Genomic DNA, 26,962 nt, shown 5'->3' with positions numbered 1-26,962 from the left:
TATTGTATCCACAAAGTTTATTTTAAAAAATTGTTAAAAACTAACCGTACAGGAATATTTATTCATATACTTAAAAAAGTTTGTTCCCCAGGTTGAAGGAAAATACATTAGAACATCTTCCAGACACCATCTTTATAAAAGTAAAACTTCTAGACGCTGAAATGTACTACAGTAGATTCTATAGTTTGCACTTTTAATCACAGGATTGGAAATCATTCTCCCTACTCCCCTGTCCCCCCAAATGTGGCAGTTATTATTCTTAAATCAATGACATTCAATCGTGTTATATACTACCACAGATCCTTAAACAGAGCACACACCGCATACTTACTAACAGGGCAAGTCTTCTCTATCCGTTGTCACATAATTATTTTAGGTAAGCATCTGATTTTAAGTACAAATAGAAACACTACATCCCGTGACTGTAAACATTCACCAAGAGCTTCCAGAGTACACTGAGCAACAGAGGTGGCCCAAGGGTCAGTCCAATGTTCCGCACTCATTTGGATGCTGCTGAGATTAAGAAACAAGTTTTGAAGGCAAATTATCACAAGCCTTACTTGTATTTCTGTAAGAAAGTAGTTCTGAAGACATATATATACATGTAGTAGTTGAAAACACCTGAAAGTCATTCTGAAGAGTGTATTAAGCACCATTTTCACTTACCTGAAATACATTGAGTTAAATTCAGCAGTGTACGTATGATCGTTAACGTCAGAAGTTAAAAGTAACTGTGGGCCTCAGGTCCCTTTTGTGGATACGTACGGAGTATGGATACTGAGTTCCAGCGATGCCAACAGGAACCACTCACGCATACCAAGGGCAGTTAGTCCCCCAGGGCCACATGCAACCCGTAAGTCTGAGGCACAACTACTACTTCTGTCAGTGGACGCTGTACAGGCAGATTTAAGGCTGTATTTGGCTACGAAGGGTTCAACCTCCTCCTTAGTATCCTCCCCACACAGATCACACACATGACTCAAAATCTCATAGGGTGGGAGGTGAAAAGTCCCTAAACACTTTCTTAACACTATTCTTCATACAATTTATTGTCAGCATATTTACATAGGGGAGTGTTCATACTAAAAAAATTATTTAAAAAAACGCAACCATGTTTTTAAACCCTTATCCCAGTTTCCCCAGGCTCATTCTCATCCTCATTTCCTGACTTTTGGCCAACTTCACATTTGTCACATTGTTCACTGCAGTCCTCAGGCATCCGATGTTGTTCCAAAGGAGAATCTGTATTACAATATATTCATTGCCACCCACTCTGGGACAGGCCTGGCTGCAAAGAAAACGGTGTTCCTGGTGTTGAAGGATAACTAGGAAACCCGTCCGGCTGAGCTGGATAGCTTTCCAGGGCTGAGGCTGAGTGGACCTGGCGAGGAGCAGAACGCACAGGTTAGCAGAGTGCCAAACCCAATCAGGCCTCCTTGCTTCTGACCGCGCCATACTACAGGCAGTTAGAACAGGAAAGAGAAAACTGCGGGGGCAAGTAATTTTGCTCAGTCTCCTGGAATTTTTAAGAAACACTCAAATTTTTTCAGATGGTAGAGTTGCATAAAAATGCCTTTAAAACATTTAATATCCTAAAACAAAACAAAAAAAGGCAGTAGGTTTTCTAGAGAAAATTTGCTTTAATGGACCATTATTTTAGGTTAAACTGTAGAAGACAAGCTAAAATTTAACTGTCATATCTAAAGAGTCCATCTGTAAAATCTCCAAACTGAGATTCAAAAGTCTGTAAGCAGGAAAAACAATTCAGAGAGATGAATGTATTGTACCACTCTGTTATCCTTCTGAAGGAAGACAAGATTCATTTGCCGATTTGCAGAGAATTAGTCATCAAATCTCCAGACATTCTGCTAAGAGCCATTTTTGCCAGTGTTGGAATATCACTATCCGCATTGCGAGGTCATCACTACAGAAGCCAGGATAAACACGTTACCGTTTTATTCAGGCCTGACGCTGCCTGCTTACCTGCTGTAACAATGCTGACTGTGCGGCTGCGTTTTGCTGTAACTCCTGCAAGGATGACTGTGAAGGGTTCTGGGAAAACCCTGGGATACCCGGGAGGGACAAAAGGCCTGGAAAGACAGAACTGCCTGCAGCTTGGAGTCCAGATGATAAGCTAAAACAATAGACAGAAGAACAAGTCAAAATGCAGGTGAGACATAAAAGCTATTGCTTCTATATTTGTCAAATACTATCTCAAGATGTTAAAAAAAAAATCGTAGAATTTCTGTTGGAAGGAACCATAAAAGTCAGCCACTCACTGATAGAAAACTTACTTTCCATTATAAAGTATATTAGTCTGAATTCAGTGAGTCTATGTTTTGCATCTAATACGTTTTACAATCAAGCTAAATTAACAAATACAAATCCTACAACTACCTGAGCAGGCATTAATATTTTTATCTATCTTAACGTGGTCAAAGGGCCATAAAACATTTTTTGAGCATTGACATGTCAACCCAGAAAAATACAATTCTGCACCATCAACTGGATTCTTTCATTTGAAGGACTTAAAAAAAATAAGCCTATAAACTACAAGTTAGGTAGAGAATGATTTCCCCTCATCTCCAAAGTACCCACATACCCGGCCTGGGCGACAAGCGCGGAGTTGAAGTTGGAACTAAAGGCGGAAGCGAATCCGGGGAGGACGGGAGCTGGCGAAGGCGCGGTGGCGGCCACGGGCAGCGGCGGGACGGCGGCCACGGTGGAGGGCGCCTGCAGCCCCGGGAAGGAGGGCAGGGCTGGGGCGGCGCTGGGGGTGTTGGAGACGGAGAAGCCCGGGTAGGAGGGCGTGGAGGCGGGCAGGGGCCCCTGTGCCACGGAGAACAGGGAGGGGACGGCGGTGGACAGGTTGAGCGGGAAGGGCGCCGCAGACACCGGCGCCGCGGAGGCAGCGAGTCCTGAGAGCGCGGCCGGCCCCGTGGAGCTGGGGTGAGGGAGGGGTGCCGAGGTGGCGGGGGCCGTCGAGGTGGCTATTAGCGCCCCGGGGAGGGACACGGCGGGGTTGAGAGGCGGGTTGCCAGCCAAAGGGAAGTTATTGGTCAAGGAAGTGAAAGGAGGAAGCGCAGTGAAGACGGGAGTGATGGGGGCGGAGGAGCCGGGCGGGGGCAGGGCGATGGAGGACAGGGGGTTGGAGACATTCAGGGGCGCACTCAGGCTGGAGAGGCCGGACAGCGCAGGGTTAAGGCAAGAAGGCAAACTGATGGGCACCGAGGCCGACGTGTACGCCCGGCCCAAAGTCCCCGCCAGACCGAGGGTGCCGTGGGAGGGGGTCGCGGGGTGAGACGGGCCTTTGAAGGCTGACGGAGTGGGACTCGTGGGCTCGGTTTTGATCATGACGGGGAGGGTTGTGACAGCGGGGGCAGGGGTGGACGACACGCGCAGGTCTGAGTTACTGGGGTGGGCGCCGTGCAGCAGGGTGGCCGAGGAGCCACAGCTAACGGGCACTGAGGTCGCGGATGCCGCAGGCGTGGCTAGAGGAGCCGGCACCTGCAAAGTGGCGGGGGTGGAAGTGGAGCTGGTGGCCTGGGAGGGCAGGCCGGGGAACAGGGCCAGGCCCGGGGTGGAAGACCTCTGCGGGGCGGGGACGGCCGGCGGGCCGTAGCACTTGTTAGGGGCCGAGGCCGGGGAATCGGAGCTCTGGTTAGTAAGCGCAGAGAGCGAAGCCAGCCTGCTAGTAACGGCAGAGGGTAAAGCGGCAGAGTTGATTAGACTGGTATCATTTGATGTCAGGAAGCCTTTCAAGGCAGACAGAAGAGGATTATTCACAGCAAGTGGACAAGCGACACTGGGAGCAGAACCACCGGTGATTACAGAAGGAGGCGGGTTGGACACCCCTTGGGAGGCTGGTGTTAAGGTCAAGGGGAGACCTGCAAAAACCGATGACAACGAAGCAGAATTTAGGCTGTTGGCAGAAGCAGCAGTAGAGGAGGCAGAAAAGGGGAGGCCGGTGAAAGGGGCAGAAGTAGAAGCGAACGTCTCACTGGAAGCAGAGGTGGCCCGAGGCGCAGACGTGGCCTGAGGGGCTGGGGCAGGAGCAGCGGAAGGACCTGGCAGCGGAACGAAGCCAGAAAAAACGGCAGGAACAGGAGCCGCTGTTGCGCTGTGGCCGGAAGTAACAGGTGCGGCCGGCAAGGAAGGGGTTCTGATAACCGTCGGGTTGGGCGTGGACGGCTGAGGCGTGTGAATGGCTGAGGAGACCTGCCCCGGGAACACAGGGAGGACAGCACTGGGCAGGTTCATCCCGGAGACGGTGGCAGTGGCGGCTGCTGACAGGTGATTCACGGGCTTCACCGGGGAAGCAGTGGGCACGGGAGTTGCAGCAGGTGTCGAGGGATTGGAGCCATGAGGAGAGAAGAGCTGACTTGCTGGGGTAGAAAACGCTGGGAGGTGGGGGGGGGGGGCGGGAGACAAGAATTTATCATCACACTGAAATGTCAACTTTTAACTCAAAAGAAATATATAAATTTTTTGTAATATTTAAAAAACATCACAGAAAATCAGTGACAGGTGTAAGAGGCTATTGCAACGTATACATTGCTGGATTCCATTTTCCTGATTTTCACCAGGTAGCCTCATAGATCCAGCTGAGTTCTAGCCTCTGCTCAGAGCAGCCCTCCAATTCGCAGTGGGGAAGCCTCGAGAAGTGAGCAAATACACTTTCCTTTCATAGTTTCCCAATTTTTAAAAACTGGGTGTACTTTACCTTCAATTCTCTCAAACCACTTATCTAGAGTAATAATACAAGTCACCTCCCCTCTTAAGAGCTTTCAGGACATCAATTTCCTATTCGGGGCATACAAGGCCTTCCAGGATTCAGACCATCTCTCCAGGGGTCTTAGCTGCCACTCTGTGAGTTGAACTTAATATTCCAGATTATCAATCTGTATAGTTTTTCCCCCCAAGCCTTTTCTCATATTGACTCTTCTACGTGGCTTAACCTCTAACTTTACTTGGTTTGTCCTAGGAGCTCCTTCAGGGGCAAAAGCCATGTCTAATTCATCTTTAGAGTCTTGGCACCTTGCCCAGTGCACAGCACCTGTGTATTTAACATGTTTGCTGTACTGCACACATCATGATTACCTCAACTGCAGTTCTCAAACCCACCCAAGGACTTATTCTCAAGAATTCTAGAGTTTGCTATAATATTTTTATTATGATAAACTCTACAAATAAGACAAGCATTTTGGGGATGATCTGGGTTCCCTCCCTGAATCAGTTTAGTGAAACTGTTTGACTCTGAGCATCCTGTCTGTGCCAAATGGAATGTGAGATTAGGCAGCTAGTGTCAGTACGACAACCACCGGCCACTGCTGTGCTCACACCCGTCTGCTTCAGTCGTAAGCAGAGAATATTCCTTTTGCAGTGATAATCACATGAAAGACATTTTCATGGACTAAGACTTACATTTTTAAATCTAGGCATAATAAGAAATCCTGACTTAGGGAAGACATGGTCAGTGAAGTAATGCACTGTGTTAATCACGGGTGGAGAAGGGACCAGAGGAAAAGCAGAAAACCATGTCTACATCACACATCTGTACTAAGTGATGGCCAAAGGTGCCACACTGCTCTGAGCAAGCTTTACAGCTATTCTAAAAAATGAATATGGTAGGAGAATTGACAAACAGTAATATATAATACATGTATATAAACTTCAAATTCAAAAGGCTTGTAGGTGGCACCATGTTTATATCATAAGCAATAATTTAGTTTCAAGAAAGTAGCTATCATTTTAGAGTACACATGAGAATGGATTTGTACCTTTGTATTCAGTCTATTTTACAAGAACTAGAAGCTCAAGGAATATATAACCAGTTTTGTGTTTGTAAATAATGTGTCAAAAATTATTAGATTCATATTGGTTGGGCAACATGTGAAAACTCACTATCTTATTTAACTTCATGCTGAGGACCATGCAGTTAATAACAGATGGCAAGGTAAAAACCAAGCTGTCCCATAGTGTTCTTTATAGCAGCCTCTGTTGGAGATCTTTTCTTATAATAACACAAAAGCCATGCACTATTAATCATACTGCCCGCAGTTAAAATGCAGGAACACAAAAACAAACCCCCCAAAATATACCAGGATGAGTATTACTTTCCTGGCATCTAATTTGGTTGCTAACCATAAAACACTGTCAGATCCTGTGCTAAGTACCTTCCACACATCATTTAATTTGTCCTCACATAACCCCCTGAGAGAGGCACTAACACTCCCATTTTACAGATGGGCAATTGTGGGCTTGATGTGATTAAGCAACTTGTTAAAAGCCCATGCTGCTATCTAGTGGTGTTCAAAGGGTAGAGTTTCAGTTGTGCAAGATGAATAAGCTGCAGAGATCAGCTGTACAACATTGTGCCTACAGTTAACAATACTGTTATTATGTACTTAAACATTTGTTAAGATGGTAGATCTCATTAAGTGAGATGTGATCACAAGAAAAAAAAAAAAAAAGGGTCATGCAGCCGTGAAGTGGTGGAACCAAGATTTGATCCCAGGTCTGTCAGAGCCACATCCTTAAGCACTACACTAGCTTGTATTTATTTTTGTTTCTTAATATGGTTCAAAAAGGAAAAAAAAAAAATCTGAATCATGCTAACATAACATAGCAAAGGAAAACAAAGTATGCCTTTCCTAACAAAGGTACTTATGATGACATGATCTGTTTATCCTCTTCAAAACCAGCTCTATCCATGAGGCTGAGTATAAAGGCTGAAGATCCTTTCATCTCCTTTTCACAGAAGCTAAATGAGCTGCTCACGGTTACAAAGCTGGGTGGTGACAGAGCCAGGATCAAAAACTGGATGACCTGACACCTCACTCAGTGCCCTTTCCACCCCGCTATGCGACCACCTTAGATACTGCCAGCTAAAAAGCCCAGTGCTGGCACATCTCAGGGGATGGAATTCTCCCACTAAGACTCCTAGCCATGACCCTAATGATTAGACTCATGTGCTACTTTGCTACACGAGAAACAGTCCCAGGTGTGTCTCCACCAGAAGGCATCTTTCCTGACCGCGCACATCCTCAGCCAGCGGGAGAGCACACGGTCACGGTGCTGCTGCCACCTGCAGGCGTGATAGAGGCCACACCCCACCTGCAGTCCCAGCTCCACTCTCTGCTCAGGCGCTCTGTATTCTTCTCTCTTCTACCTTAAATTATGCTCCCCAAACTTACTAAAATAATTAAATCTAAAAGATGTATCTGACATAGTGCTTGTCAAAAACGGTTTTTATCAAAAAAGAAATGTGTTTATATTTAAAAAAAAAAAAAACCCAAGGCTTCCAATATCACTTAATGTAAAGTGAATGAGGATACACTGCTACACAGCACTTAGACTGCACTGAACGTTTTGCTAACAGGATACAAAGGCATATGGTTATTTTTAAATCCAGTTAATATGTGCCTTTCAGGTTGTGTGTATAAAATGGACCAATATTAAGCCACTTTTAGCAAGCACTGATTAAATTTTTTAATCAGCAACTTTCCCCGAAGCCTAAAGTTTCCAAATACACTCAACACAAATTGTCCTCAGTGAGTAACAAAGCAGGCAACCAGGAGAGTTCTCTGGGTCAATTTCGGTACTTACTTTGACTCTGTGTGGGTTTTGACTGGCTGGAAAGGTCTTCATTTTCTACGTAAAAATAAATAAATAAATACATAAATAAATGTTGATTTCAAGCTTTAGTCAAATTATTTGCCACCATAATAATCAGAGCCTGAGGTTAAAAAAAGAAACACTCAAGATATACATGTATACCATGTCAGGAAAAGCAATGCATGCCTATGGAAAAAGAAAGGAAATGAAAATCACAGGAGTAACTATATGAAGACTGCTAGGATTCTGAGCATTTGATCCCCATCATTTCTCTTTAACTTATCAGGTTTTAAACAAACATTGTTACTTTATAGCTATGTTTAAGAAAGCTTTCGGGAAAGAAGACGATGTCCCAAGCGTGCCATCTAGGAGAAAGAGCAGCAGGCGTGCAGAGAGGAGGCGCTGTCACTGGCTAAGTGGACAGTCACTCCTGGGGCACTGCGGCTTACTACAGTGGGAAGGCTTGAAGGTGGGAGGTGGATGCTGAGGGCAGACCCCACTGCCATCCGAGGGGCCAGTCTCACAAGCCATGGGGATCACCAAGCAAATAGACAGAGTCTCTGCCTACTTGCAGCTCTCAGCTCTAGAAAAGGCCCCGTGCCAGGAGCTATCAGGGAGGACTACGCTAGCTGAGGCCGACTTGAAGCCTGTGAGACCAACAACCTAAAGCACACTCCTCTCCACCTGCAAGGGAGAGGACCTAACCACCCCGTTAGTCAAAGATGCAATGGGAGAAAATTACCTCTCATGGCTTGACAATAACTGCCCGAGAAATCAACAATGTGAAGGACACAAGGTTCAAAGGAAATCCAACAGCAAAAAAAGGTCACAGCTTGTTTAAGGACTTGGCACAAATAAACAACCTAAACAAAGGGTGTCTATCAATGGAGAGTCAATGAAAGAAAGAAAAAAGGACTTTAAAATCCTGTAATGCAAAATAAGAACACATACACATAAAATACTGCAAGAAAATAAGCAGAGAAGGTGAAGACTTTCAGATATAAAAATGTGACTCCAAATTAATAAATGCCAAAAATGGTGAAAATTAGAAATAACATTGCTGAAAGCTAAAATACTTAGTTGGAAATAAGAAACAATAAAAAAATACTATTTAAAATGGCAAAAATACAAAAAAAGAGTATCATAAGTGAACAGCCAAAAAATTTAGAACAGTGCAAAATAAGAGTATCAGAAGGAGAAAAAAAGAACAGACGAAAAGGCATTAATTAAAGGAATATAAAAACAAAATTTCCCCAAGCTTTAGAGACTTGGGTTTTCATATTCAGAGGGCTCCAGGGAAGATGAATGATAAGGTCCACACCCAGACATCCTGGTGAAATGTGCGAACTCCAAGATTAAAGACATCTGTGAACTCGAAAGAGAAGGAGTATTTTCTTTGTCAGCTTATAGGGGAAACCAAGGTTCTAATAAAGAAAAGAAAATTAGCTGGAATTGGGTTTCTCCTCTACAACTCTACACGTGTGCCCTTTTTGAAAAAGCTGCTTAGAGAAGTTTTCTGCTAAAGGAAAATTAGAATGAGCATATCAGGATGGGGCATCAAGGAATAAACAGTTAAGAAGCCGTAAGTTCAGAGGCACAGAAGGAAAAATGCGTAGTATCCCATCAGAACACACAAACTGATGAAAAAGGAGACAGAGCGTGGGAGCCACATGGTGGAGTGCAGGGCAGCGGTTTGCAGCTTCTCTACACGACAACCACCAGGAGTGCAAAGGCGATCACTAGCGACACTACACACAGAAATTCGGAGTTTGGGTAGGGGCAAGGAGAGAAGGATTGCTAAAAAATAAAAAAAAATTTGATTAACCCAAGTAAACCAAAGTAAAGAAAATGAAAAACTGGGGAACAGAATAATGAGTACAAAAATAAAATGGAAGGACTAAAAACAAATATATAATTTTTATGATTACAGGAAATTCCTATTAAATCTCTCCTTTACTGGTTTAAAATTCTGAATCCAACTATATATAATTCATAAACCAACTAATTTATCAAATAAACAAAACCCTAAAAAACCCTGAAAATAAAGATATAGGCAAAATACTTTTGTAAAATAAAACAACAAGGAGTGAGGGCAGTATCAATCCTTACAAAGGCCAGGGGGAAAAAGTTAAAGTATAACCCAGCTGAAATTATTTTATACCCAGAAAATTCAAGAGCCTTCCAAGAAAAAAAAAAAAAAAAACTAGAATAGGTAATTAGTAATAAGCACCTAGAAACAAAATATTCCATTTATAATTGTAACAAACACATACCTGTAAAATCCCTAGGCACAAACCTAAGGCAAAGGACCTATATGAAGAAAATTACAAACTTCTCGAAAGAGATTAAGTAAGCCCGGGGGAAAACACAGTGCCATGTGACAAGACTTAAAGACACACACATGACCGAATGGTCAAACTTGTAAAATGCCGTCTCCCCAAATTAGTATAAAACTATAAATACATAAATTCAACTCTTTTTAATTGCATAAACTGATCTTAAAGTTCAGATGGAGGGACGAATTTCCAAAAATGGTTAAGAAAAATAGGAAACTATAATGAGAGAAAGCTAGCCTTATCAGGTATCACAACACACCATAAGTCTGCTAATCAAATCAACATGGTATCATGGCATCATCATAACATAAAGTAACTAGACTGGAGCAGAAGTAAAGACCCTAGAATTAGAGCCATGTGTCTATATGAAAGCTTAAGATAAACATGGAAATCCAATCAGCAAGGAAAACAGATCAGTTAAAATAAGCGGTGCGGACATGAACGGACTGGCTACTACCTGGAAAAAAATGAAGGTGAACCGCTCTATCACCCCTTTATGAAAATAAATTCCAGATGGGCCAAGAGTCTTACAAGACGTAGATTATCTGGACCACGTAGGGTTAAGAATACCTGACCCAAAATAATAACATGGTTCCAGCTTTCTTTCTTCCTGTCTTTGCAAAAATGTACAACTCTAAGGGCAAAAGTTACCATAAATAAGGGCAACAAATAAAATGACAAATTTTGGAAAAAATGTCTTGCAAGTTTAATCAGAGTACTCAGCTGCAAACATCAGAGCCACTCTGGCTAGAAAAAGAGAAAAAGAATTTATTAAATGCTATTAAGTAACTGTGAGTCTCTGGGAAGGGCAGAATTAAATTAATATAGAACATAAGTTCCATCCCTACCCTACATATATACGAAAGTAAATGGCAAGTAGATTAAAAGCTATATATTTAAAAAGAATCACTATAAAAGCAATTAGAGAATACAGATGATATTTTTACACTGCCAGGATGGGAAAGGGTTTCCTAAACGAGTCAAAATTCAGAAGAGTCAAGCAGTAACTAATCGAAATAAAAATTAAACTTTTGCAAAGACACACAGAAGAAAACAACAGCTAAACCAGCCCTATCAAATTGGCTAAAGTAAAAACAAACAACAAAAAAAACCCCAAACTGTTAATACCGCATTTTGAGGGAAACCACGTACGCATATATCTTCACTGGCAGGTATCAACGGGCACAGTCTTTTGGGAGAATAATTTGCCAAGATACAGAAAAATATTTCCACTTCATATCCCAGTTCACAACAGACCCGAAGGAAAAGGGGCAACGGGGAGATACTAGGGAGGCTTCAGCCCTTCTGAGCACCTTCTTTCTTCCTATCTTTGCAAAAATGTAAAACTCTAAAACAATAAAATTGAGCATCATTCTGAGCACCTTCTTTCCTCCCCAGGGCAGAAGGAAGACGCCCCCATGCTGACACTCATGAAGTCAGCGATGCTTTTCCACATCCTGTAGTTTCCTCCTCATGAGCAATGGTTCTTGTTTCTACCACGCGCTCATGTTCACACACAGGGGCCAAGGCCGCTCTAGTGGGATCTGTATGTCATGCTCAGATCCATCATCAGGCTCTTGGGCTGTGCTCCCTGCTAGGACAGCACCATGTCACACAGCTGTCTCCTCCAAGGGGACCGTGTGAAGGTTACAGACGTCTGACACGCATCATCACGTGAACTCACCTGCTGCTACTGGATTAGGAGTATACGGAGGCGGAGGGGGCACGCCGGGAGCTATGACACTGGCTAATGGTACCAGCCCTGCATTGTTATAAGCACCTGAAGTAGAAATGCAATAGAAACAAATACATAAAATTGAGCATCATTCTGAGTCAAACTGTATGGGCCGCGATCTAATTTGTTTCTAAAACTGTTACACAGTGGGTACACTTTACAAGGAGGCTGGGTCTAGGTATAGGTGAAGAGTAGATCAAACAAGACAGAGACCTCTGTTTCCCACTGCCGGCTCATTCCAGGCATAAGTTCATGGAAGAGTATGGTGGGCAGAACCTGCCAGACTTCAATTATTTGCCTTTTCTGTCAAAGTATACACACTTGGCCTTTTAAAGTTAGAGGATGCCTTTGAAATACCAACTCTCCAAAAGGGATTCGAGATGATTCACCCATAGGCAAAAACCCATAAAAATAATTAATGATGAAAAGTAATGTACAATTAATTTATCAAAAGGAAAGTGTCCTCCATAAACTCTGTTGCACCACTGTAGACCAAGACACTGGTGGCTGACTGTGGGCAAAATAAAGCTCATGACAGCGTATCTCATAAGAGTTCCAGATTTCCAAAGTATATAGACCAACACTTACTTTTGATTTAGTAAATAAAGAGCAGAAAGAAAAACAGGTAAAAAGCGATGGAACTCCTTACTTGGTGCGATAGTTGCATGCGGCCGGCACGGAGGTATCGGATAAGGAACAGGCTTGTGTGGATTATAGGTTGAAGGAGGCTAGTGAAGGGGGAAAGTATGGCAGTTAGGAAAAAGTCAGGTCAGCAGTCTCCTGGCAAAACAAAACAATTTGTCTTTCAAAGCATTTAGGCCTAAGAGGCCAAAAACGCCCCAGCAGAGCAACCGCTACTGCACTAGCACGTGGCACACGAGGGAAATTTCTTCGCTTTAATAAATGTGGTGCCTGTTAAATTCCAAAGACAGATCCTGCCAAAGACTTTTATTTCAGTTGTAATCATCTCCAGTGAAAGGCCATACCTTATCCTAAACAGAAATTCCTCCCTGGCCCAACCTAGGTTAATCCAAGATTTCCTATCTCGCCAATGTAACGCAAGAAAGCGAGTAGGTTTTGGAATCTCAGCTACTCAGGAACCTCCAACATCCTCCTGGGAATTCATCTCCTCATTCTTATCCTCTTCTCTCCTCTTGGAAGAAACGAGCACTTACTCATTTAGCATTTGTCATTCTGACAACTCTAGAATGTAGACCGGAATTGTATGAATTCAGTAGCTTGGTCGCTTTGCCTTTGGAAATCCACAAAGCTTTCATCTTATAGTTGATAGAACTTACATAAGTAACAAAGAACATGCGGAGGGTTGGTCTCTAGAGAATTAGAGGTGCCAAAGCTAGGCCAAACGCTGTCCTCTTAGCTACAGAGAGAGAGAGAGAGCACGTGCACCCACCCGAGGGAACTGGCTCCACGCCCTGGGAGCAGAGAGGACCCACTGGTGGTCAGGGACGGGGGAGCTCGGCCCCACGCCCCGGGAGCAGAGAGGACCCACTGGTGGGCAGGGACGGGGGAGCTCGGCCCCACGCCCCGGGAGCAGAGTGGACCCACTGGTGGGCAGGGACGCAGACTCTTCCCGGCTCTCACAATGGCAGTCCTGGATGAGGTGGTAGGTCCTGTGCAAGGACAACGATCCGTGACTATTTCGCTCTGAGCACCTGGCAGGGGAGTCCCGGTCAGTGGGCAGCAGGACAGCGAGGTGGCTGTGTGGGGACCTCTGGCACTTCAGCTCCAACAATCCTGCAACCCGTGGGGCTGTCTCTCCTGTGCAGTTTCTATCCCAATCAGTCAATCCAATCACTCCCGTGAAAATACGCTCAACTTTCTGGCTCCGTCCTTATTAAACTAATACTAATACTAACTCAGCCACCGAGCCACGGTCTCAGTTAACGTGAACTCTCCAAACGAACAGACGAATGTGGCTGGAGAAAAAAACAAAAACAGTTCCACTGGTCTCACTTTACAATAAGACATTAAACCTCAAAAGTGCCCTTAACATGGGGAACTAACTATACTACATTTCCCTGTCCATTCATCCACTTCCCTGGAGTTTCTAGTAGACTTTAAGCTTCACAGCACAAAAGTGAAATTTATGCTTTGAACAGACAGAAAACTAAATGTCAGAGTTAAGCCTTGTTTGATTATTTATCTCCTAAACATACTGGTTTGGACGGTCCGAGAATCCGTGCAGCTATTCCTTTGCCTTCATTGGTACACTCTTCACCGTCTTTCTTCAAAGGGGTTCCCTATTTAAAAAAGAAAGATACCTGAGACTTGAAAAAAATAAAAGGCAAAAACAAATAAAACAAAAACACCCTCACTGCACTATACTGAAGAAAAGGACGTAACTTGGTAGGAGTCTAAGGCCCTGGATTGTAGACCCAGTCCTGCCCTGGCTGCGTGACCCTGATACAGTCCTCGACCCTCCTCTGCACAGAACCCTCGGAACAGGGACAGAAGTAGAAGGAAACACGTGACACACATGGATGACAGAAAAGCAGGATAAAGTACGTTCTAATTTTCCCTGCACAAGGGGAGCACCCAGAGCTAGACCTCCAGGGCTACAGGATATAATGCTCAAAGAATCCAAGAGTCCTTGTACACAGCTGGAAATAGGTGACAAAAAATAGTGTTTATAAGCATTAAGTGTGCAGCTCATACGGACCTCATTCAAGACTGCTATAATGAACAGATCAGAATACACTGCCCACTATTAGACTGTCTCCCTAGGAATGTGTGTTCTAAATGGTACCTACTAGTCTGGAAGCTGGCTTCCAAGATGGCCCCAGTGATCCTCACCTCCTACGTGCAGCTCCCCCTGAATGAACAGGACTGAGCCCTGTGGTAATACAGGATATCCCAGAAATGAAGGCATTTGACTCCCAAGGCTGACCCACAAGAGACGACACAGCTTCCACTGGCCTTCTCCGGGGCTATCTGCTTTGGCAGGAGTCAGCTGCCACGTCAGGAGGTCCTCACGCAGCACTATGGAAAAGTCCTTCCAGCCGAGAACAAGGACCTCCTGCCAACAACCAACACTGATCTGCCAGGTGTGTAAGTGAACCACCTTGGAAGCCTGGGCTTGTGCGCCAATCAAGCTTTTGGATGAGAAACCTGGAGCCAGAACCAGGCAGAGCCACGCCTAGATTCCTGATTCAGAGAAACTGCGTGAGATGTTAAGTGTTTACTGTTTCAATCCACTAAGTCTTAAAGCTATTTGTTACAGTGCAATAAAAATACACCATTCTTTGGAAAAGTTATTTTACAAAGAAGTTTGAGGAAACTTGGATGAAATAAAAACAAGTTTCTTACAGGACTTCTCAGAGCCTTTATTATGCAATGTGATGCTCCAGGGAGGAGACACTGCGTGCGGAGTTTCCCAAACAGACTTCACTGTGAAACTGAGGAATTACTACATGTAAATCAGTGCTTCTAAGATACTTGGAAAAACAAAACAAATTATCCTCTTTTATGTATGGCTTATTCTTCTGTACATTTTCCACAAATACTGTAACATAGCTTATGTATGAACTTTCATTCAGTGGTGAATCTATGAATTAAGTTGCTGACAGAGTAAAATTCCTTTCCTTTGTAGAAGTATCATCAACTGGCATTTTTAAAAAATGTCACAACTCTGCTCAATTTCATATTTAGCCACAAGAAGTTTCATACATAGCCACAAAACTATGCTTACTGGAAAAATGCCATTTATGCGACTAGGTTTTCCTTTGGGATATGGATTTCCTGGGATCGTTCCACAAGAAGATATCATAGCATGAGGAGCTTTGCAGCCCCCCTTGAAAGCCTGTAAAATAAAAAAGAAGAGGGTGGTTAAAAAATAAACACATAAACTCATAAAGTTAAGTATTCTGTATATTGAGAAGCCCTACAAATGAACATAAATTAAGGAACAGCATCCCAGTCAATCTGATCATACATCAGTCAGCACTTCCAGTGGTGAATATAACCAAAATTAGTAAGTAAAACCACTTCATTTAAATGGAATTATTTAAATGGTATCATAATTTCTTTAATGTCATAGGCAACAGACTCCTATAGAAAGGTATCTTCACAAGGGATTTTGTAAATTGTGTGTAAAAAAAATCCATTCACTATTTAATACGTCTCATTTCTCCAATGACCAAGAAGTAACACTGTCCGACTCTACAGACGCCAAGCTCACGTGACAGGCGAGGCAGCATGCGCAGACGTGAAAGAGACACGGTCTCTGCTCTGAAGAAGTCTGTAACTTAGTGGGGAACACACAAACAAGTAACATGGGACACTGGGTGTCCAAGGGGCTTACTGCTGAAAAAGTTAAAACAGTCGTCTGGGTGCTGGTGGTCAATATATTGTTACATAATCATGAGCTACACTGAGGGATGGGATCTTGGTCTGGCTCACTGATTATTGTATCCCCGGGTTCTAAAATGGTACCTAACACAAACTGAATTAGTGCTCATTATGTATGAAATAAATGAAAAACACTGTATTAGGTGACATATATTCCAATAAATCTATATTGTAGTATAAGAATACCAAGTTATAAATGTATATATAAATGTGCTCTATACATATTTTACAAGTGTGCATGATGTTATGCTTCATTGTAGAAGTATACTGACTTTATGAATTCATTCACAACACATACTATTAGCTATATAATCCAGCTCCCTACTAAACATCCAACCCTAAAAATCACCTCAATTTTTAGCTACCATAAATGTACCAGGATGAATGCCCTTCTGTACGAATGTGTATTTTTGTATCTATTTCCTTAGAATAAATTCTTAAAAATAGAATTTTGGGGTCAAAACGTATGAATATTTTAAAGGCTCTTCAAGTCTGCCTTTCAGGAAAGTTGTACTAATTTACATTGATTAAAAAGCCTACTCCGCAGAATACTCGGACCCAGGTCACTTCTGAGACGGGAAGTGACACGGTCGGAAAGCTTCATGAGGAAGAAAAGGCCAGCAGTAAATACACGATGTCTTAAAGAATTCAGTCCAAAAAAATCAGTGAAGAAGTTATTACTGTAAAGAAACGTGGGCTCAGATCTTGCCTTTGCTAACTCATGACGAAGGCAAGGTTCTCTCCTCTCCCTGACTCGGTGCAGGGCACGAGGACTGAGCCCAGCCGGGCTGCAGCTGCTCCTGCTACAGCAGGCTTCTAATCACCACCTCAGTTTCCAGCCACCACAGTCCTGAGAAACTACTGCCTTAGAGGACAAATCTAGTTTTCTAGGCTTGGACAAGTACCACTTCTCCACTCTTACAGATTTTAGTGAACAAGCTAGAATTCTGCTTTATTATTCATCTCTTATGAGTCGGATGAAAATTAGCCTGACGACCAGAGCCTTTAAACAGCCACGCTCCTGATACATCAATTAAAGATGGATGCTTGGAGCCACGGCAAAGCCACCGAGGGACGGAGAGCAAACACTTCAGGGGCTCAAGCCGAGGGGCCAGCTGGCTGCTCACTCTCCAGCCATCTCTTCGCCCTCCGGTGTCCCCGTCACCAGCTTTGTTTCTCTTCCTTAGACTGCAGGGTACCATTCCTCACCCAGCACATGGTGGCAGTCGGGTCACTCAACAATGTTAACACAGGAGCACGACTGGTACATTCGGAAAACCCAACGGGCCATTCAGACGGCAACCCTGGGAAGATTACCTGCTCGAGTACTCTCTTGCACCGTTTCTTCTCAGACATATTTACCCTGAACAAATCTTCAATGGGACGCGAGTTCTGTGCATCAACAATGTTTCTACCAAGGAAATACAATTTAGCTTTTCATTTAAGAATCTGGACACACGTATTTAACACATAAACACGAGTAAGCTTTTCCCTGCGACATAATGGGAATACTATGATTATTTAGTTTTCACTGGTGAATTAAGTAACATGTTTATCCATGTTTATCTAAAGATGGTAAATATAACAACTGACCTGACATTCATCTGACTACCTGAAAGTAACACAGTAATACTATCATTAAAAATCACTATTTTGAGATTCTTTCAAATATACCCTCTCCATGAGTGTCAGGAGAGCTACTGGCAATGAAACAAACCCATGTGCTAAATGCATATAAGCCATAGCTGACCTAAAAATGAAGTTTTGCCTTATGGTTTCTTTTAATTTTGTATTTTTCTGGTCATCTGTAAGTATAGAAAGGACCTAAAAATGCATGTGCTGTAAATAAACAGCAACTTACAGGCTCTTCCACTATGCAAGTCATCACACCCACTCCTCAAATCCCACGCCAGCTGCTCTCACATATCTTAACAGTAGTTCAAGTTCACGTCCCGACTAAGCAGGTGAGATCCTTATTTTCACAATTGAAGAAAATAAGGTCCAGAAAGAATAAGTACATATTAAGCCACAGAAATATGTTGTCAGAATGTGGAAGAACCCATCCAACCAGAAGTCCCTTTCCCGCCGAGCCTTTCAGGCCACTCAGAGTGGGCAGGCAGAGCCAGTCACCGAAATGTAGACAAATCAAAATAATCTCAGGAAGCCTTATTACTTTGTAAGTTATACACACATGCAATAAGCTCCCTAGTGACTTCGGTAACAATACAGCTCCATGCTTTCACAGCTTTTATCAGAGTTCCACTTACTAATATAATTCTGACCACATTAATACACACTGATGAGTTAAAAGATCTTTTAAAAGTCTTCCAAATTTTCTCCAATGAGATAAAAAGAAAAAGAAATACTTACGAAGCTAACAGTTCAAGAGCAACTAGTTTGTCTTTACTGAAGGTAAAACAGTTGAGTATATTGACCACTTCTGCTGGGTGAACAGCCACCATTTTCTATTAATAGAAAAATAATTTTATTTTCATCATGAGACATTTTCATACAGAAATTACCTTTTGGGCTAAGTATAATTAAATATTCTTAATATAACTATTTGAGGTGAAAACTGCTTAATCAAAAGTAAACCCTAACAACCATGTGAACTAAAATTAGGCTTTTTCAACGTAACTAATTGAAGACCTAAGTTCTCCTGTGTGCTCTTTTTTATTCACATTTCTCAATAGGGTCATCTATAGAAAAAAAGTGTACATGTACTACTTTCCTCAGAAAGGCTATATAAAAAGGGGATGGTTACAAATACGGGAGACACACTGCTTGAGAAGTTAGGGAAAACTGCACTGTTCAGGTAGAGGGCCAGGTAGGCCACAGTCAGCACTGCTAGCAGAGTCCCTGCTGCTGAACAGCGCTACTCCAGTCACAGTGTCAGGGAAAAGGAAAAGATGGGTTAAACAGGCTTCTTTACTGCAGAGCTTTCTAAAGAGTCTCGTTAATGTGCACTGTGACACTCCAAGACTGCGTGGGATGTTGCATAATTTATTTGACCAGGGTACCTGTATTTTTGAAAAGCAAGTCAATTTATAGATTTACGTTAACAGTGGAGGAAATTCAAAAGCAAAGTCAAGGTAAGGAGACCAATTAGAACAAACACTCAAGAGATTCCTAGAATTTGGAGTAGTTTTCAAACATTTTTTACTCCTATACCACCAAAAGAATTGGTAAAACGATATGCCCCTTTGTGTGATTTTAAACTGACATCTAAAATTTTTACCAGAAGATTGCATATTTGTAAAAGATAGGTTTCCTTATATGTAAGTTTATTATATGTTTGTGGAAAACTTGGAACTACTGATCAAACTCACTTAATTTATGAAAATGTCCATATGTAACCTAATTGTTGAAGTCCAGTCTTCTGTATGAAAACAGTTAAGTCAGACTTACTTTGTCAGAAAAGGCTGGACTTAATTTAATTCAGAGAAGTGCATTAAGTTGTGCCTGTGCAACATTCTCACCTCTGATTTTTAATTCTAAGGAAGGTGGGCAGGCAGGCAGACCTCCGAGTTTTGTCATGAGTTTGTTGTCCTGATAAGACAAGGTCCCCATCATTATTTCTCGCTAAAGTTCTCTGCTTTGCTCCCCGTTTCAAGAGACTATTGTCTCTTTGGTCCTTGGAGAAAGATTTTCACCCCCAGCTGATGGTGGATGAGTAAGATAACCCTCTTTATTGTTGTCATTGTAAAAAAGAAAAAAAGCAACTATTAAAAGGAAGAACTGACACACCCAGACACTTTCTTAGGCAAATTTGTTTAGGAAGTCAAGAATCTGCCGTTTCCTCCAGGCTCCCAATGCCTGAGACTCCCAGGGAGCTTCCTACAGCCGGACCCCGTCTGACGGGGAGACCCCAGAAGAGCTGGGCTCCGCGGCTGAACGTCCCATTCAGCAGCCACGGGACACGTGCGCCTGCTCACGTGGAAGTTAAATAACTCCTCAAACATGCCCTTCCTCAGACAGACTAGACACCTTTCAAGTGCACGAAAGCCACATCTAGCCAGTGGTTATCATATTGGACAGAGCAGCTGTAAAATGTATCCATCATCACTGGAAGTTCATTTGGACAGTGCTGGTCTAAAAAAATGTAAGTATATACAGGTCTGACTATTCTCCCAAGACTAAATACAAGAGGGTGAAGATATACAAAAATATAAGGAAGTAAATAAAAATACTTAAGAATTCAAATCCGATGTTCTGCTTGTTTACAGATATTTCCTACTCCAATGTGCTAGTTAGGATCCTGTACAATTTAATAGTATGGTGTATACAATTTAAATTTACAGTTTGGGAAGTTTGAATTTTTTAACACAGTTATTTTGAAGAATCAAAGTACGATGAAATTTAGGGTCAGTTTTTTTTAACGCAAACAAAATACAACTTGAGATGAATTCTAGAAAACTAGGGGAGAACTCAAACTACTTAAATTCTACATTCAAAGGAAAAATGAACTACTTACATGCTGTAATGCTTTCATTGCCTTCAACTGAGGCTCAGCCCAGGAGAAATACCTCAGTAAATCAACCACCTGGAAGCAAAGAACTAATTCAGCTCAAACGACAATGTGTTTGCAAACATTGATACAAGATTTATTTCCACACTTTCAATTACTATTCAGAGTGTGCTTCCTGTGCCCAGATGATGAGGCATCAGCCTGACACCAGAGGTCAGCTGCCTTGTGCAGCTACTAAAATTTAAGTCAACTGAAGTCAAATCAAATAAAAACTTCAGCGCCTTACTGGCACAAGCCACATCTGAAAGGCTCAACAGGCATACACAGCCTGCAGCGACCATCACGGCTGTGCAGAGAGAGAGCATGTCCCACCAGCACAGACAGCCTTGGTCAGCACTGGTCCAACGGCAAAGGAAGGCATAAGGGGCAGGAAAAAGAAAGTACCTAAAGAAAAGGGAAGTTGGAAAAGTACTAGATGGAGATAAAATGTCCGCTTAGGAATGTAAACATATAGTATGAATGGAAAACTTAAAAAAATTTAGTGGAGAATGACAGTTTTAATCAATCACCAAGGGTGTTCAATGGTGGGGTTTGATGTAGGTCTACTAACGTCCGCTCCTTTACTTGAATCTGGGGGACATACTACTCTTACTGAGACCCGATCTAGTCCCTAAAGATGTACTCTCACCATGAATCCCTCCAGCAGGTTCTAAACGGTAAGTCATTTTGAGAGCACAGAGAGCCAGGCTCTCCCCCGCCCAGCATGGCCAGTGCGCTCCAGACAAGGGAGGGAGACATCGCGCAGCAGCCAGTGAGGGGGAGCAGGTGGCTCCATCCCAGCTCTGACGTCGCTGCGCGGTCACCACCAGCCTGTTCACTGCCTCCAAGGACGCCCCACAAAAAAAAAAAAAAAAAAAAAAAAAAAAAAGACTCAAGACAAGAGGGTAATAAAATCTGGGTTAATGGATTTTTTTTTATTGTGAGTTCCTAAAAATGTTTTAAGGTTTCAATTATTCCACAAAGCAAGGTTAGTGCTAGAAATGGGAGTGGTGTGTGAAGAAAATAATAGTTTTTGCTCCTTACAGAGAGATACACAAATAGCAAACAAGTTTTGTGTGCACTTTGTGTATAATTTGATAAAAGTGCATGTCCTTACTTTTAAGGGCATAATGTTTTTGCTATACATAGTAAATGCTAGCTGGGACTCCACCAACCACACAACTTCACGAACTATCATGTCTGATATAGAGAGGAAAATCTTCAATGTAATAAATAGGATTCGAAGATCACACTTAGAAAGTAGCTTAATGAGACTTTTAAAGATTTAGCAAAATCGTTACATTTTTAGCAAAGTCATTAGGTTTCCACAATGGGAAATATTCTACAAAATTTCACATATACACACAGAAACACAAGAGAAGGAAATAAAAGCTATCTATCAGCTATGAGAAATTATTTATCTTTCTGAAACATTTAAATTCTAAGAAAGTATAAGGTAATTTTGAAAAGTAATGGGACAGCTGAAAAATACTCATTAAATAGGCAGCAAACATGCGAACCACAAAGTAGCTTTTAGGAATTTGGTAGGCAGAATTACAGGCTTCAAGTTACTCAAGTTTTGAAAGTCTTGAGAAATAGAGGAAAAGTTGGAGCACTTACTGACTCAGTCTCTAGATTCACCCACTGTCTCTCCTGTGTGCATTCCCACCCTTTCCCAGAACTGTTCTCCAGATGTACATTTCTGTTTCTGTTTTATTTCTTTGTCAAGTGTTTTCCAAGTATCTCTTGGAAATCCAGCTTTCTCAGCATATGTGTGTGTATATATACATGCGAACCTATTTTTTTAAATCACTACACTCCCCCCAAAGCTAGGTGAAAGTTTCCACTATACCACCATGCTTAAAATTAAATTAGCCTTTTGGCAGTTATAGATACTACTTATTAGATGCTGTGTTTTTTTCTTATTGCTAAAATTTTTACGTAGTGGCTTCATATAAGAACATACATCACCATTTGTTCAAGTTTTATAAAATGTAGTGAATTTTGCAATGACTGACTTATAAATACTGTTCAAATTTAGGTACGATGACCATTAGAAGTTTACAAACGTATGATACTGTGCCCAGAAGGATAAACATTTTGAACTGCTTTTTGTAGACACTGCATTTAAAAAAAATCACGTTAGCATACGATATTGTGGTGAAAGTGGATATGTTCATAAAATATCCCCCCTATACATTCTGTCAAGGTTTCTGCTAAAACCGAAAGCTTCTGAAGCTCTTCAATAAACACAGCAACAAAGTTAAAGCACTTCTCAACCTGACCAGGCAAACAGACATTAATCAGAATATTGGTGTAAAAAAGCAAAAAAACAAAAGACTTTTGCTTAAACAAATAAGGGAGTACCTGTTCACTAGAGAAATATCCATGCACATATTCAATTGCTTTTAATTTGTACTCTGTCAAAACAGCCTGAAAAATACAGAAAAACAGAATTAGTGTATGTAAGCAGAACAGTAGTGTGTGTGTGTGTGTGTGTGTGTGTGTGTGTATATAAAAACTGCCTAAGCAAGTCAAAGTGCCAGACCTTCTGCAGCCCCAGCACACAGAGGCAGCTGAAGTCACCGTGGTGATGTGACATTCTACCCTCCCAGGTCCACGCTGTAAGGGATACACTGAGGCAGCAGAAACCCCCCTCCCCAGGGCCTTCCTACTCACTCCTATAAAGGAGGGGAATAAATTGTAATAAACAAGATTTGCAATTAATAGAAGTTTAACACAGTATTCCTGTAAAAGTAATTGCAGTTTTAAATCACCCCAATTCAACCAAACTGACATTTTTAAGATTAAAGGTATCAGACATGATTCATTCCTCAGATAATTATTTATTGAGCAGCTACATGTGCTAAATGATACAGAAATACAAGTAGGACAAGGTCTACTCCAGGATCTCAGTATTTCTCCAGGGATATGAGAACCCAGGAGCCAAAGAGGGCTCTGACACTAACAGGCAGTGTGGCCTTTGAGAGGCATTTCAATTGCCCTGAGAGCCTCCTCACCCATAAAAGGGCCACCATTCACTCCCCGCCTCAGGTACCAGGAGGATAAAAGAGTCAGGAGTGGATCTGACACATAATAGGTATGCAGCAAGTGACGGCCTCCAGCACCAGGAAGTTCAGAGAAGTCGTGGCCTTGACCCAGCACTGAAATAACATGCTCTCTCCTTGCAGCTCCTTGGTAAGCTCAGAGATGGAAACACCAGACTAATAACTAATCATTAAAAATTCCCGAATCCCCTTTGTATAGTGACAGATGCCAACTAGACTTATTGCGGTGATCATTTTGTAGCGTATGGAAATACGGATGGTGTTGTAGGTCAGTTATTCCCCCACCCCCCAACAAAGAAAAAAAATCAACTAATCCCTTTGCCTTTACTTCAAAACAACGATATTGGTACTTTTCACACGCATCATTCTGCTGGGAGAAAATACTATGACCAGTCAACAGAGAAACACATCCAGGGTGCCTAAATCGTTGAATTTTCACTGAAAAAGGGAAGGGAATGGTATCCTGGGTAATGTTTTCTTGGGAGTTTGATGATCACTGCCATTACAGGACACAATCAAAACTTTCTGGCCCAAATCCTCGATTGTCTTGACGCCAAGTTAGGTGTCACTCTCTCATCAGCACCTGAGAGGCCCGGCTGTCTCTCAGGCACAAGAGCAGCGCACTCTGGAGTCAGACTGCCTGCCCTGGAACACTGGACCCCACTAGCTGGGTGACTCTGAGCTGACGAGTTAACCTCACAGAGACAAGGTTTGCCATCGGTAAATGAGGGGGATAGCAGTACCGACACCTCAGGGTTGGTAGGAGGATCAAACCAAATAACGCCTGGACAAAGTGCTCCGAACAGGCACACTGAGTGCTCAGTTATTATTATTATTATTATTATTATTACCATTACCACCTTCTTAAAAAGCAAATTAAATATTGCTCCCCCCCCTTTCTTCTCCCTTTCTATTTCTTTTCCTAGTGACTTCTTACCTGCCCTTGTTCTAAAAGACAGTAGTGACAGCCAGTATTACCTATAGGCCTCTGGGGACACTCAGGAAGAGATTACCTGGTTTAAACCAAATTACATGTACAAAGTTTGAGAGCAATTTCCTAAAAGCCAACAGTAATTCTCACATTCACATATGCCTGTAGTTTTATCCCATTTTAATAGCCTAAGACAATGCTGATGCACCTATTTGGCATAGACAGCAAAAAACATATTTTGATTCCAGACCAGAAATAAGGACTTAAGCTGCTATCTCCTGTGAGTCTGATTCTCATCTCTGGAAAATTTCCTGTTCCCCTCATTAGTATTTACTATGTCATCTTTTTACAATTCAGAAGGGAGACAATATGCAAACTGACACCTTAGACCTTCCAAAAGTAGAAATCTACCCATCTACCTGGTCAAATTACTTTCTCATAAACAACAGTTTAATATCATCAGCTCATGGACAAACTGTGGCAAATTCTAAGTATATAGTTAGCAAGCTGACATTTATTTTATTGTAAATTTTCATTGGCCAAATGGGGTTTGCAAAAGCAAAATTTCATTACCAAAAAAATCAATATCCTCATATATGTAAATTTAGCTTAACAGGCAAATTTGAAAAAGCAAAAAGCTTTAAAAAGGATGAAGGAAAACAACTTTTTGCTTTATGGAGAATGAAGAAAAACAGCATGTCCATAGGCAATTGTATTAATAATTTCATAAGCTTAAATAAATAATAATCACCAGAGCCCAAAGTAACAAGTCTTTTTCGCGTCAATCAAAGGTCTTAAAAGATATGAAAACGGGGAGAGAACTGCCCGGAAGTTTCAAGCAGAGGACCGTGTATTAACATAAGAGTGGTCAGTCAGTCTTCCCAGTTTTAATTTTGTAAACTCTTATTTTTTTTTTGTGCTTGAAATACTGGCTTATTCTGGGAAGTAGGCTACGTACAATCGCTTCAAAAAGCAGCAAAAACGTGGAAAGCGGGAAAAAAAAATTGAAATTGAAGTTACTGAATGACGCCCATTTCTAAGACTGTGACTTTAACTTAATGCCATACTACTCATTGGGACACTCGTTTCTTCTGGCCCAGGCAACAAATGCAGCCTGCTTATCCTCAGACTTTAAAAACCCGTCACAATAGTAACTACCATTAAAGAAAATTTCTACGTATTATCTCGAGTTTTCAGTCACTCTTACGTTACGCAGAATTTGAGGAAATCGGTTCAGAAACGTTAAATCATTTATCCGAAAGTGAAGAGCTACTAAAGATTTGCAGAGCGGGCTTCGAAACCGAGGTCTCTCTGAATATAATTCCCGCAATACCGCACCGATTCTCAGGAAGTTTAACGTTAACATAATTTCTCTTTGTATCAATACATAAACTTGTACGCTATACGTTAAAATTCCAACGAGTTTTGCAATCTTAAAACCCGTACTTTACACAATCTGCAAGCAGTCCCTCGGAGAGAATAAATCATGAGAATTCTTAGCTTTTAGACTGATCAAAGGAATTAAGTGCAATTACCTTTCTAATTTCATCCAGCACCGTTTCAAAGGACTTTTTGTCCATCTTGACCACGAGGTTGTAAGAGTTACACTTTCAATTACAAAACGTTCATCCCTAGTCTGCTCCGATAGTAAAAATGTTTATAGCTGAGAAGGAAAAAAAGACTCAAGGAGCAGGAGAAAGGATGCGAAGAGGTAGAGCACTTCAAACTCTGCAAAAATTTCTAAAAATGAAGACTTATAAAAACTTTTTATTAAAAACAAAACCCGTGAGGCTTCCCCAGCTTCTTTGCAGAAAGCTTCAGGACCCCGCGGGGAAGAGCCGGGTCTTCTCTGAGTCCTGCAGAGAAACCCGGGGTTCCGAGCCGGGGCTGAGGTCGGTCCTTGCCGCTGAAGGCCAGGCGCCGCCGGGGAACGTCGCGAAGCCGCCTTCCCAGGTGGAGTGGCCGGGAGAGCAGAGGCACTCGCGCCCCGCGTCCCACGGATGGCGAGCAGGGAGGTACCTGTCTCTCGGCCCGCACCAGCGCCTCGGCTGCCGCCCTTCACTGCCGCGAACCTGGCCTCATGGCCCGGCTCGCTCCCACTCCCAGCAGCTCCGCCGGACTCCTGGGTCCCGCAGCCCCGGCAGCGGCGGCCTGGCAGGCTCTTTGTTACCAGCTGCCTCGGCTTCCGGGAGCGGGCCGGCGGCAGGAGAACACCGGGAGCCGGGCGAAGGGGGGCACGGTCTCTGCCAGGGGGACTCCCGAGCACCGCACGACCGACAACGCCAGGGGCCCTTCCTGGTTATCCCTACAGCTCCCCCAGCCCGGCTCACGGGGGCCTTCGGCAGAGCCCGTCGCGCCCGAGTAAACTTAACTGTGCGCCGCCAGCTTAGGCCACTCTAC

At 42.6% G+C, this 26,962-nt stretch overlaps 1 protein-coding gene across 1 annotated transcript; it reads right to left on the bottom strand.

Annotated features, from left to right (window-relative positions):
- On the bottom strand, nt 1-26,962 carry PROSER1 (proline and serine rich 1). Its single transcript, XM_010982420.3, has 13 exons — nt 26,098-26,962; nt 22,931-22,996; nt 20,531-20,599; nt 18,427-18,521; nt 17,374-17,467; nt 15,398-15,508; nt 13,866-13,949; nt 12,338-12,416; nt 11,638-11,733; nt 7,609-7,653; nt 2,603-4,400; nt 1,984-2,134; nt 1-1,381 (listed from the first exon to the last, which is right to left on the bottom strand). The coding sequence occupies exons 1-13, from the start codon at nt 26,140-26,142 to the stop codon at nt 1,259-1,261; spliced, it is 2,856 nt and encodes a 951-aa protein (XP_010980722.3). The 5' UTR covers nt 26,143-26,962; the 3' UTR covers nt 1-1,258.

Source organism: Camelus dromedarius, chromosome 13, assembly GCF_036321535.1.
Source record: "Camelus dromedarius isolate mCamDro1 chromosome 13, mCamDro1.pat, whole genome shotgun sequence".
In the NCBI taxonomy this organism is placed as follows: Eukaryota; Metazoa; Chordata; class Mammalia; order Artiodactyla; family Camelidae; genus Camelus; species Camelus dromedarius.
The sequence above is the reverse complement of the archived record's forward strand: the minus strand, read 5'-3'. Positions and strand labels throughout refer to the sequence as shown.